At 42.4% G+C, this 11888-nt stretch overlaps 1 protein-coding gene across 1 annotated transcript; it reads left to right on the forward strand.

The window, feature by feature from the left end:
- The first annotated feature begins 5880 nt into the window (after window positions 1–5880).
- LOC123725157 (RNA-binding protein MEX3B) lies at window positions 5881–10313 on the forward strand. The gene is made up of 2 exons (XM_045689446.1): window positions 5881–6535; window positions 7440–10313. Exons 1-2 carry the CDS (start codon window positions 6304–6306, stop codon window positions 8858–8860), a joined length of 1653 nt encoding a protein of 550 aa, XP_045545402.1. The 5' UTR covers window positions 5881–6303; the 3' UTR covers window positions 8861–10313.
- The last annotated feature ends 1575 nt before the right edge of the window (window positions 10314–11888 follow it).

The following is an 11888-nucleotide window of genomic DNA, read 5'->3' on the forward strand; positions in this document are numbered from 1 at the left end:
TCTGGTGCAGTTCATGAGGAGGAGATGCACTGCAGTACCTAATGCAGCTAGTGGCCACACCAGTCCCTTTTTCAGGACCCTGTCTTTCAAAGATAATTCGTAAAAAATCCAAATAACTTCACAGATCTTCATTGTAAAGGGTTTAAACATGGTTTCCCATGCTTGTTCAATGAACCATAAACAATTAATGCAAACAATTAATGCACATGCACCTGTGGAACGGTAGTTAAGACACTGATTTTGACCCCCCCCCCTTTGTTCAGGGACACATTATTCCATGTCTGTTAGTCACATGTCTGTGGAACTTGTTCAGTTTATGTCTCAGTTGTTGAATCTTGTTATGTTCATACAAATGTTTACACATGTTAAGTTTGCTGAAAATAAACGCAGTGAGAGGACGTTTCTTTATTTGCTGAGTTTAAATGCTTCACAGAGTTCAAGTAACAGGCACATCTCACCATCAACTGTTCAGAGGAGACTACGTGAATCAGGCCTTCATGGTCAAATTGCTGCAAAGAAACCACTACTAAATGACACCAATAAGAAGAAGAGACTTGCTTGGGCCAAGAAACATGAGCAATGGACATTAGATCAGTGGAAATCTGTCCTTTGGTCTGATGAGTCCAAATTTGAGATTTTTGGTTCCAACCACTGTGTCTTTGTGAGAATCAAAGTAGGTGAACGGATGATCTCTACATGTTTGGTTCCCACCGTGAAGCATGGAGGAGGAGGTGTGATGGTGTGGGGGTGCTTTGCTGGTGACACTGTCTGTAATTTATTTAGAATTCAAGGCACACTTAACCAGTATGGCTACCACAGCATTCTGCAGCGATATACCATCCTATCTAGTTTGCGCTTAGTGGGACTATCATTTGTTTTTCAACAGGACAATGACCCAAACACACCTCCAGGCTGTGTAAGAGCTATTTGACCTAGAAGGAGAGTGATGGAGTGCTGCATTATATGACCTGGCCTCCACAATCAACCGATCTCAACCCAATTGAGATGGTTTGGGATGAGTTGGACCACAGAGTGAAGGAAAGGCAGCCAACAAGTGCTCAGCATATGTGGGAACTCCTTCAAGACTGTTGGAAAAGCATTCCAGGTGACACCTCATGAAGCTGGTTGAGAGAATGCAAATCTGTCATCAAGGCAAAAGGTGGCTACTTTGAAGAATCTAAAGTATAAAATATATTTTGGTTACTATATGACTCCATATGTGTTATTTCATAGTTTTGATGTCTTCGCTATTATTCTACAATGTAGAAAATAGTAAAAAATAAAGAAAAATGAGTGGCGTGTCCAAACTTTTGACTGGTACTGCATATCTTAAAAGGTAACATCAAGCTACAGAGCCTATATACTATGGGTGGAAAATGAATCATGCCACATTTGGCAAAGACCAGCTGTAATTACTTTTACCCTGTATATGGTCTGACTTATATTTTTTGTGAAGCATTTGTGTCATGCTTATAAAGACATTATGAATGCTATGTAAGCCTTTACACATTTTTATTTGTTTAAAGTGCGACCCGTTCAGAGTCATTATTATGTGAAGACGTTCAAGTTGGCCTTGGAAATGGTACATTGTCGCTACCCCAGTTTATAATGCTGCCGTATTCATGATGACCGGTATAGGTGTTTGGTGAAGTTGCCCTAGACGCTGATCCTGGGTCAGGTTTTAATTTCCCCCACTAATGGTTAAGGTTACCTGAAACTGATCCTAGATCGGTTTCACCTAACCTAGGGGACTAGAGGTGAATGGGTCGACTACTGCTTTGTTTACCTAACAAACTGACATCCATGGATAGTTTGATCCTGGGGACATACACCACATGGTGTTGTGGTAAACAGGGGCGGAAATCGCGGGGGGGACGGGGGGGACACGACCCCCCCATCCTGGGAAAAATATGATTTGTCCCCCCCAATATATCACAGAAACATAACTATGTAATTTAAATAATATTAATAATACGCAATGAAAGCAATTGTGCTGATTATAGACACCTAACAGCGCGTTTTTTAAGTTTCAAAAGATTGCGACCCCCCCACCCTTTTCCTCACAATGGTTTGATCCACTGGCAAGGTAACAGAGAGGTCGTAGCCACTGTCTGAAAGGCACTCAATGAACGTAACTGACGTGAGGTTAATCCAGTCAATCGCGCACACACACTAGCTGAATATGCACAGCTAGCGCGCAAATATTAACTATTAAGCTAGCTAGTACCTATTCCATTTATGTGACCTCGTCAAAGATGGAATCTTTGCTATGGTTAATTTATTCCGAGATCAGCATGCAGATGACGTAAGTTAGTGCTTCAAAGTCCCTGTGATAAGGTTAGCGATAAACTGATTTAACCCAGGTAGCAAAGATTATAGCAAACACCACTGAAACTGAATTGGTGCTCGCTAGCTTTGCAAATTCAGCTATTGTTGGAAGCCAGCCAATATGAAACAAACTATTAAAATTACAAAAGGTTGCAGCATATGTTATGTAAATGGTGAACTCATACAGCTGTCAACTCTTGTCATTTTAATCCGTTTCACATTTGCTAGCTACCTTTTAGATCGAAGCCCAAATAGAATGATAAAAGATAAGATGATAGAAGCCCATCTCCTACTGTAAATAACCTACACACTGTGTGTGTGTGTGTGTAGCCAGCCAGCCAGGTAGAAAAATGGCAGAAAAATAAAAGACGGACATCAGAGTATTTTTCACTACACCAAAACGCAAAGTAAGAATCCTAGTAGCCTAATATCTCAAAGACTAGTTGATAAAATGTTCATAAGAAAGAAATGAAATTCTAATGGAAATGTTTCACAATGATGTCATTAGGCAGAGCAGGCAACAGATTGCACACAGACAGCAGAGTTGGGGACAGATATGCAGGGACAGACTGGCATAGACAGGGAGTCTCAGGTAAGTTTGTTGAGTCTTTGTTTGGCAACATTATGAAAGGTTCTCCATTTTTTTAACTTGTAAAATAGGAACATAATTGGAAAATGCCATGGATACCCCCACTCAACTTAAACTGGTGACTGAACTAAGATTTGTTAAAGGCAATGGTATTGCTGTTGTGAATAGTTGTGTAGTTTTGGGTACCGGTAGTTAGGAGTACGGCAAACACCTTATTTCTTTGGTTCCTCAATATACATTTACCATATTACAATGTAGGCTATGTGTTACAGCACTACTTTTGGTGTCCCCCTCAGGAATTGCTCTTGAGAAAATGTCATGTAATTGTCCCCCCCAAAGTTGATATCAGATTTTCGCCCCTGGTGGTAAAACGGGTTTTCTTAGTGGTAAAATATGCAGTGTGAAGTATATAAGAAACACAATGAACCACGTAGCCGCCATGTAGGCTGAACAGAACACTAAAGCTCTCATCACTTTTTATCATCATGTTAATGAAGAAGCACCTTTAATTGGAATCATATTTCCCTCTTGACTGAATATCCAGTTTGTTCTTTATTCCCACCTTGATTGGATTGTGGTGGCAGCATAATACCTTTTCTTTACCATTAAAATACTCAGATCAGCCCATAGACCTATACTCATACAATTATAATCTATTTCTATGCCTATATTATTCCAGACCGTGAATGGAGCAGGTGAAAGGACAATATAATGTGTTGAAACAAACCAAATCCTATATAACTAAATTATTATTAATATACAATAGTATGGGACTTGTGATTTCTGACAGGTGGAAAAAGCTATTATTTTAATGTAATTTTATATTCCTGTAACAATAGCTATTTCTGCCAGGTGGAACAAGCTATTATTTTCATTTCGTTTTACATTCCATACAATAAATGCACTGTCCTTTCCATATCTTCAAGTGGGTCAGATATCACGCACCGTGCATCTATAATGAAATTCCAGATGTTTTAAAGCCAGCATTCAAACCGCCTAATACAAGACAATGTGACAATGCAACAAAAAAAAAAGAGAGAGGGGGTTGGAGGGAGGGGGTTTCCAGTAACAAGAGGTTCCCATCCCGCGTTCTCAGGTTCGGAGCCGTTGATTTTAGCATAGCAATTGTGAGCGCAGAGTGAGGTGACAAAGGCGAGTGTTTCTCGTCTCAATGGCTCTGAATTGGTTTGAAATTTCCTTTGTTTTGAAAGAAGCGGCTCCCCCGCTGTCCCCCTCCCCGCGGGGTCCTTGCCTGGCCAGAAAGGGCACGTTGGTCGCTGGATGCAGAAAGACCTCTCACCCGCTCCTCCTCCCCTCCCAGCTCCCCACCATGCGGCTAACGTTTACATAATGCCCCGCAATAAACTGAAATATGCAAACTGACAATAGCTATTGTCAATAGGACTATATTGTTGGATGATATAGGACCCGTAGGAAAAAAATATATGTGAAGCTGTTGTGTTCTGTCTCATTGCATAATTTTTTTATGGGGGAAATGATATTCTATAATCGAAATAACACTCAGCCTTGAATTTGGGGACCTTAATCAGTAGTTTAGCTACTTTACATTTTAGTAATTTAGCAGACGCTCTTATCCAGAGCAATTATGGTTAAATTAAGGGCACATTGACAGATCTTTCACCTAATCAGCACGAACCAGCGACCTTTCGGATGCCTGCCCAACACTCTTAACCGCTAGGCTACCTGCGCCTTTATGAATGTTTAGGCTATTACCATCTTAACTCAATCATTCAAACAATAAACACTGTTAATAGCCGTTTACTAGACCTGATATAGCCTATAGCCTACATCACGTATTATATATAGTAGGGTATCCTAGCACTAAGCTTTATTAATATCTGGGCCAGTAGATCTAATTATGCATTGGGTTTTCCCCTAGTTTAGGACGCGGAGTGGTAACTCTCTCTGTCGCTGCGCTCTTCATTGGTGTAAACATCCTCAGAAATGAGTGGTGTTTGAACGCAACAATTAATTACCTGCAAGCTGTTGGTTTCAAGTCCCAAGCAAATAGGCAGAGGGACACTGATGTCACGGAGGCAAATGCCTGTCACGATGAGATTGCCAATTCAGTGCGAGGATGTTTCGAAAATCCTTCTACAGCTACAGATATTGTTAGTGATCATTAAATACATGTGTCATGAGTCATGATAGGCTTCAATGCCAAGAGCTGGCCGACATTTGCAGAGAGAGAGGAGAGATTGAGAGAGAGAGAGAGGGAGAGAGGGGTCTTGCCAGAGAAAAACCAAACAAAAAGCTCATGTCTGGGCATGCCCTGCAACACACATGTTTTTATTAATTGATTTAAAAAGCTCATCATTTGACATATGATAGTAATATAATGTCTGGGTTTTGGCTTCATAGCATTGAACACTTATAAGGTAACCATTTACATGTTTTATGTTTTATATATAATGACGCGCTATATTTGTTTAAGGATACTGTCAACTGTTAAGAACTGCTCTCATTTTGACGCATAGACTTATGTGTAAGTTGGGTAGTTTGTATATTTATTTTAAAAAATAACAAAGCGACGCATGCAATGAGCCGACAAAGCTTTTTTGATTGACAATGCGCTATTTGACACACAAAGAAAAGCCACATGGGGATATAATAACCGCATGACCTCATTTATTTACATGCGCTTGTAATAAACATGCGCGCGCTCAGGAAGAGACCACTATGTATTACACAGTAGGCATAAACAACAAAGCTCCTCAAGTTATCATGAGGAAGTCGGAATATAAACGCATTTCTTTTCTTATCAAAAAAGACTGCGTTTTGATGTAGGGAGACAACAAAGGAGGGGAGTGTAGGCTATTTCTTTCAGGGACTGGGGAAGCGCTTCCGTGACCTCCCATTCCACCGCGCCTGTCCAATCGGTTCCGGCTATGCAAATTAACCAAGCAGCGCCGCACCGACCCTGCCCTGGTGGGTGACGTCATTCGCACATATCCCCCAGTAGTGCTGTCTGGCTCTGCAGCAAGTCAGACAGAAACAGAAAAGAGCTGAGTGTGTGAGTCCAGTTGGGAGGGGCTCTGTGAAGGAATATTACCACCGCCGGCGTTCCAGCAAAGCCAACCTACAACTCTGGAATAGGCATTTCTGTGCCCTTCTCAAGGCACATTTCAGGAGTCTGGCTCATCAACAACAAAATAGGTCCCTTTCTGGTAGGGCGGATTGCTTGCACTGATTTTGTAACTGCGAGAGGAGAAAGAGAAAGAAAAAGAAAAAAGCGCACTGATTTGCACCATTGGCTTGAAACCGGTCGGGTGCCCCATTTTCCCATCATCACTCCTTTTCCTACCCAGCTTCCGTGTTTTCCCTCTTTGTCTGCGCTCACTGCTCCAGACGGCAAAAACGCAAAGATGCCTAGCTCACTGTTCGCCGAGATGGAGAGGAATGGGAGCAACCAGGAGAACGCCCTGGACGACCAGAGAGCCCTGCAGTTAGCTCTGGACCAGCTCTCCTTGCTCGGCTTGGACAACGACGAGAACGGGCTATATGACAACGAGTCTAGCCGGAAAAAGAGTGTCAATATGACCGAATGTGTCCCTGTGCCTAGTTCGGAGCATGTAGCTGAAATCGTCGGCAGACAAGGTGAGTAGGTTACTGTATTTGCTTTTCATTTTCGCTGTTTCTTTGTTAGGTTACAATCTTGCAGCTATAGCCAGCAGCTGGCCAGAGTCAATGTTACACTGACTGACTGTAGGTTAGTATAGTCTGGGCGTTAGTTTGCTGTTACACATACATGCAGAATATGGCTTTCCACCTCCCTTCCACTGCAAGATGTCAGTTGTTATCCTCGGCAAAACAATGACAAGTGAAGGAATAGTTTGGCTGCTACCGTAGCGCTCATACATATAGACAGGCAGCGCTCTGACAGACTATTATATTACCACAAGGGATTCATTCCCTTTGTCATGTTATAACACTCTTGTCCCAGATAGGCTTCTGCCTCAGCCCACGACGCCAGGGATTTTTCATTCCTCGGCTGCTTTCCTCAACTGTTTCCCTTTTTTTTTCCAATTATAAAATCGTTACACCTGGAGGCGGTTGGAATAGAACTTTATGCATTTATGCCCGGAAATTGAATCAACCAAGTAGAATTATCTGTGTTCGTATAATCCCAAGATACATTTTAATTAAATAAAATGTATCTTGACAGTTAGTGGATGTTTCCTTTGCATTTCTCCTATCATATGTTGCTGTGCTAAGGGGAAATCATGGATTCTGCACGCATCCCCCCACCCCTTTACTTGTGCTATTTTTGACCTCATCTGGCATATGGACATGATAGTCATAGAGCATGTGGTTTGAATTTATCCCGGATAAGATAGGGTGAATTGTTTTTCTAGCCTTTCTGAAATAGCTGAGAATAAAAACACAAACTCACACATCCCAGCTGTTTCAAGCAGCACATTTCCACCCCAGTCACATGATGTTTTTTGTCCCTCAACATTTTGACATGCACTTACTGTTACCTTTTCCTGTGTAACCGCAGGATGCAAAATCAAAGCGCTACGAGCCAAGACCAACACCTACATCAAGACACCCGTGCGTGGCGAGGAGCCGGTGTTCGTGGTGACCGGGAGGAGGGAGGACGTTGCTATGGCCAGGAGAGAGATCATCTCTGCGGCTGAGCACTTCTCCATGATCCGTGCCTCCCGGAACAAGAACACAAGCATCAACGGGACGACGGGAGGTGGTACCCCGGCCCCTGGACCCCCCAACCTACCGGGCCAGACTACCATCCAAGTCCGGGTTCCTTACAGGGTGGTTGGGCTGGTCGTGGGTCCCAAGGGGGCCACCATCAAGCGCATCCAGCAGACAACCCACACCTACATCGTGACTCCCAGCAGGGACAAGGAGCCCGTGTTCGAGGTGACGGGCATGCCTGAGAATGTGGACCGTGCTCGGGAGGAGATCGAGGCCCACATCACCATGCGGACTGGTGGCCTCATTGAGCTCCAGGACGAGAACGACTTCCATGCCAATGGCACTGACGTCGGGTTTGACATCCATGGCCACCCCACCCTATGGTCCAAGCCCAGTAACCCGCAGAGCACTGCCTCCACGTCGGGACGCAAACCTTTCTCCAACTACCGCAACGACTCATCATCCTCCCTGGGCAGCGCGTCCACAGACTCCTACTTCGGTACCAACAGCGGCTCGCGCATGGCGGACTACAGCCCCCCCTCCCCAGCGCTCAGCTACACCGCCAGCAACGGCAACAACAACAACAACAATCTGAACATCAACACCAACGGGAATGGCTTTGTCTATGGTGGCGACGTCATCTCGCCCGACTGCACTGACATGACCTTCAGCGACACCTCGCCTGGGTTCAACCCCACGCCGGCCCCGCCCGGCCTCCTCTGGTCCCAGTACGAGCGGGGGATGACTCCCTCCTCCTCATCCTCCAGCTCCCCTACCTCCACCTCCTCTGCCATCTACCCATCAGTCAATGCTTCCACGAACGCCAACGGGATGGCGACGAGCCAGAGGAGGATGAACGGCGGCTGTACCCCCCAGCCCCGCCTGTCCCCACCCCTCCAAAACAACCACACCGGAGGACCCACCGATCACCCCCTGGCCCGGAGAGTCCGCAGCGACCCAGGAGGAGGCCCCCGGTGCTTCCACGGGTACCCCAGCTCCAACACCATGGCCTCTCTGCCCGGGCCCCACCTCCCCGGGGTGCCCTGCGACTCTTCAGCCTCCTCTTCATCCTCTTCCTCCTCCACCAGCCGAAAGGGCAGCCGCGACTGCTCCTTGTGCTTTGAGAGCGAAGTAATTGCAGCTCTGGTGCCCTGTGGCCACAACCTCTTCTGTATGGAGTGTGCCAACCGCATCTGCCAGAGGAGTGAGCCCAAATGCCCCGTGTGCCACACAGGGGTCACTCAGGCCATACGTATATTTTCATAAGACGTTGTCTCTATGACTCTCTGACTATGATGTTATTACCAAGATGAACATTGATTACCAAGATGACCAAGTCTTTCTTGACTGACAATATTACGAAGATGACTGGGTCTTGACTACGATAGCAACAACCACAACTAAAACAAGACTCTTGTTCTGCTTGAAAGGATCCTATACCGTATTGTATGGGGATATATGTTTGTGTATATACATATGTATGTATAGGAAAGCTGCAGTATCCAAAAAAGGGATAGACAACCCTCATCAGGGCTCCGTCGGAATAGTTTATAACATACTGTAGCTTGAGGGAGAAAGATATTTTCAACATCTACAAATGCATGTTTAAAATAATCCAGCATAGTAATCAGTAGTCGTAGTAATGAATTGTACACAACATTTATGAAGTTAAGAGAAAGGCAGAAAGGTCTTGGACTGAGGTACTTAAGAGTCGTTTGGTCAGACTGTTAGCAGAGAAAAGCCTTCCAGTTTCACTGATCGAATGTAAGAGGGAGACAAGTTTGTCAGGACATCGACTTCTTAAGTTCTTGTAAGGTGAAGATACTGCAGTTTAAGGTCAGCCAACCATGTGAGGGAGTACAACAACATATCCTGCTTATATATGTATAGAATGGGAAAATATTCCACGTCGATGAAAAAGTTGTAATATTAATTACGTTAATACAGATTGAAGTATGTTATTCTTTTTTGACTTGAAAGATTATATTTCGTATTGCAAAGATGTTTACAAATATTTTTTTATTTAAGTTCAGTGAACTTTTTTGTAGCTGGGTTCAAATATTGTTTATTTTTTAGTATGACCTTATGGCAATGATCACTGTATTATTTTAATATCACACAGACTGTGGGTGGAAATACAAGAGCCACAAGGATGTGTATTTACATTTGACAGTATTCTGTTGGGATGGAGTTTTTATAGGTTCAGCAAAAAATGTCTTTTAAATCGCTTCACCCAGCATATTTTCTATTCAGTAATATAAAGCATATTTTATTCTATATTATTACGAAATGTTGAAATGTATAAAACTTAGTAAGTCAAACAAAAAAGAACAAAAAAATGTTTATGCTTTCTAAAAATTTGTATGAATTAGATTCCAGTGGGACTTACAGACTTCTGTTGCACCACTATAGTTTTAATATTTCTATTTTAATACATTTGTTTACCACTTGTTTATGTATATGTAGGTGCTGTTACTTGAGTGTAAATGTACTTTATTGAGCAAAGTTTAAGAACAAAGTATATTTTATTTTATGATAAAGGGCCTTTAACCTCGCGTCAAATACTAATGTTATATTTGCAGAGACAAGATTTGAAAATGTATCGAGAGTTTTATTTTTCTGACAGTTCTACATGGTAAAGTAAAACTTAAGTAACGGTGCTACTTTGTTTAGAAAAATTATTTCTATATAAGTCCAATAAAAAAGGGTACATTCATGAGTGGTCTGCTTCATGTCTTGTTTATATCATGGATTACTTGTCATTTAGATCTATGTTAATGTACTACTGTTCTGATGGTTCAGTTTGTTGGAGCATGGGGCTGGCAACACCAGCCGTGTTCAGGAATGTGAAATGTTTAGAGCATTGCAGACAGAAAAGTTACAAATAGAGCTGATTTGATTAACTTTATTATCTCACCGTGGGTTGAAATTCATTTGATCATTTGCTTAATAAGGAGGCATGACATAACACACAGTACAAACATAGTGATATACTGATCCATAATAACAGTGAACCTGATTGCAAACCCTCTACCTTACAGATATCTATCTGAACGTTCTATAACACTACAGTACATCCTCCTGAACAGGCCCCAGTGTTAAATCAATGTCTGCATGGGTCTCACACTGAACACACACACAGATACCTTAAGTCACTTTGCGTAAAGGCATTTGCTATGCTAATGACCATATTGTTTAGCTGAAACAGACTGTACAAAGCTACACTGAGAAAGGGAAGGGTCCTCCACACTGTTTCAGTTGAATGGTTTTCTGCATATTTGACCCCTCTCTTCCCTAATGAAGTCAGCCAGAGTGTTGGAGGGACCAACATTATTAGCTTTGGCCTAATTATTTCTCTTGAAGGCAGAGTGAAAGAGAGAGAGAGAGGAGGCATAAAGAGAGCAGGCAGAGAGAGCAAGAAGAGGGAGAGAGGAGGAAGACAGGAGAGAGAGGGCTGAGTGCGCTGCTCTGTAGCTAATTAGAAATCTTACTGTACTGTATGTGACCTATTCTGGTACAAATTAAGTTGCTAATAGATCACCATCTATGGCCCCTTCTAGGTCTCCTTTGTCAAACACGTCAGTCTTGAAGCTAATTTTAGTTTGTGAAGTATTTTCTTTGATTATAGAAAACATGTTTGTACCCATCATTGAGTATAAGGGTGTATAACATAGGAGTATTTTTTGTATAGGTAAACCTGTATAACATAAGAGTATGTTCGTATAGGTAGACCAGTATAACATAATAGTATGTTCATATAGGTAGACCAGTATAACATAAGAGTATGTTTTGTATAGGTAGACCAGTATAACATAAGAGTATGTTCATATAGGTAGACCAGTATAACATAAGAGTATGTTTTGTATAGGTAGACCAGTATAACATAAGAGTATGTTCATATAGGTAGACCAGTATAACATAAGAGTATGTTCATATAGGTAGACCAGTATAACATAAGAGTATGTTCGTATAGGTAGACCAGTATAACATAAGAGTTTGTTCATATAGGTAAACCAGTATAACATAAGAGTATGTTTTGTATAGGTAGACCTGTATAACATAAGAGTATGTTCGTATAGGCAGACCAGTATAACAAGAGTATGTTTTGTATAGGTAGACCTGTATAACATAAGAGTATGTTCGTATAGGTAAACCAGTATAACATAAGAGTATGTTTTGTACTGGCAGACCTGTGCTGTTGTTGACAATTCATTCAACAAGGCAAAGTGACTGGTGTGAGACTGCATGACATAAGAAAACTAGTATGAGACTGTTGAAAGGGCAAGAGAAGAAG

Source organism: Salmo salar, chromosome ssa11 (assembly GCF_905237065.1).
Source record: "Salmo salar chromosome ssa11, Ssal_v3.1, whole genome shotgun sequence".
Lineage (NCBI taxonomy): Eukaryota > Metazoa > Chordata > Actinopteri > Salmoniformes > Salmonidae > Salmo > Salmo salar.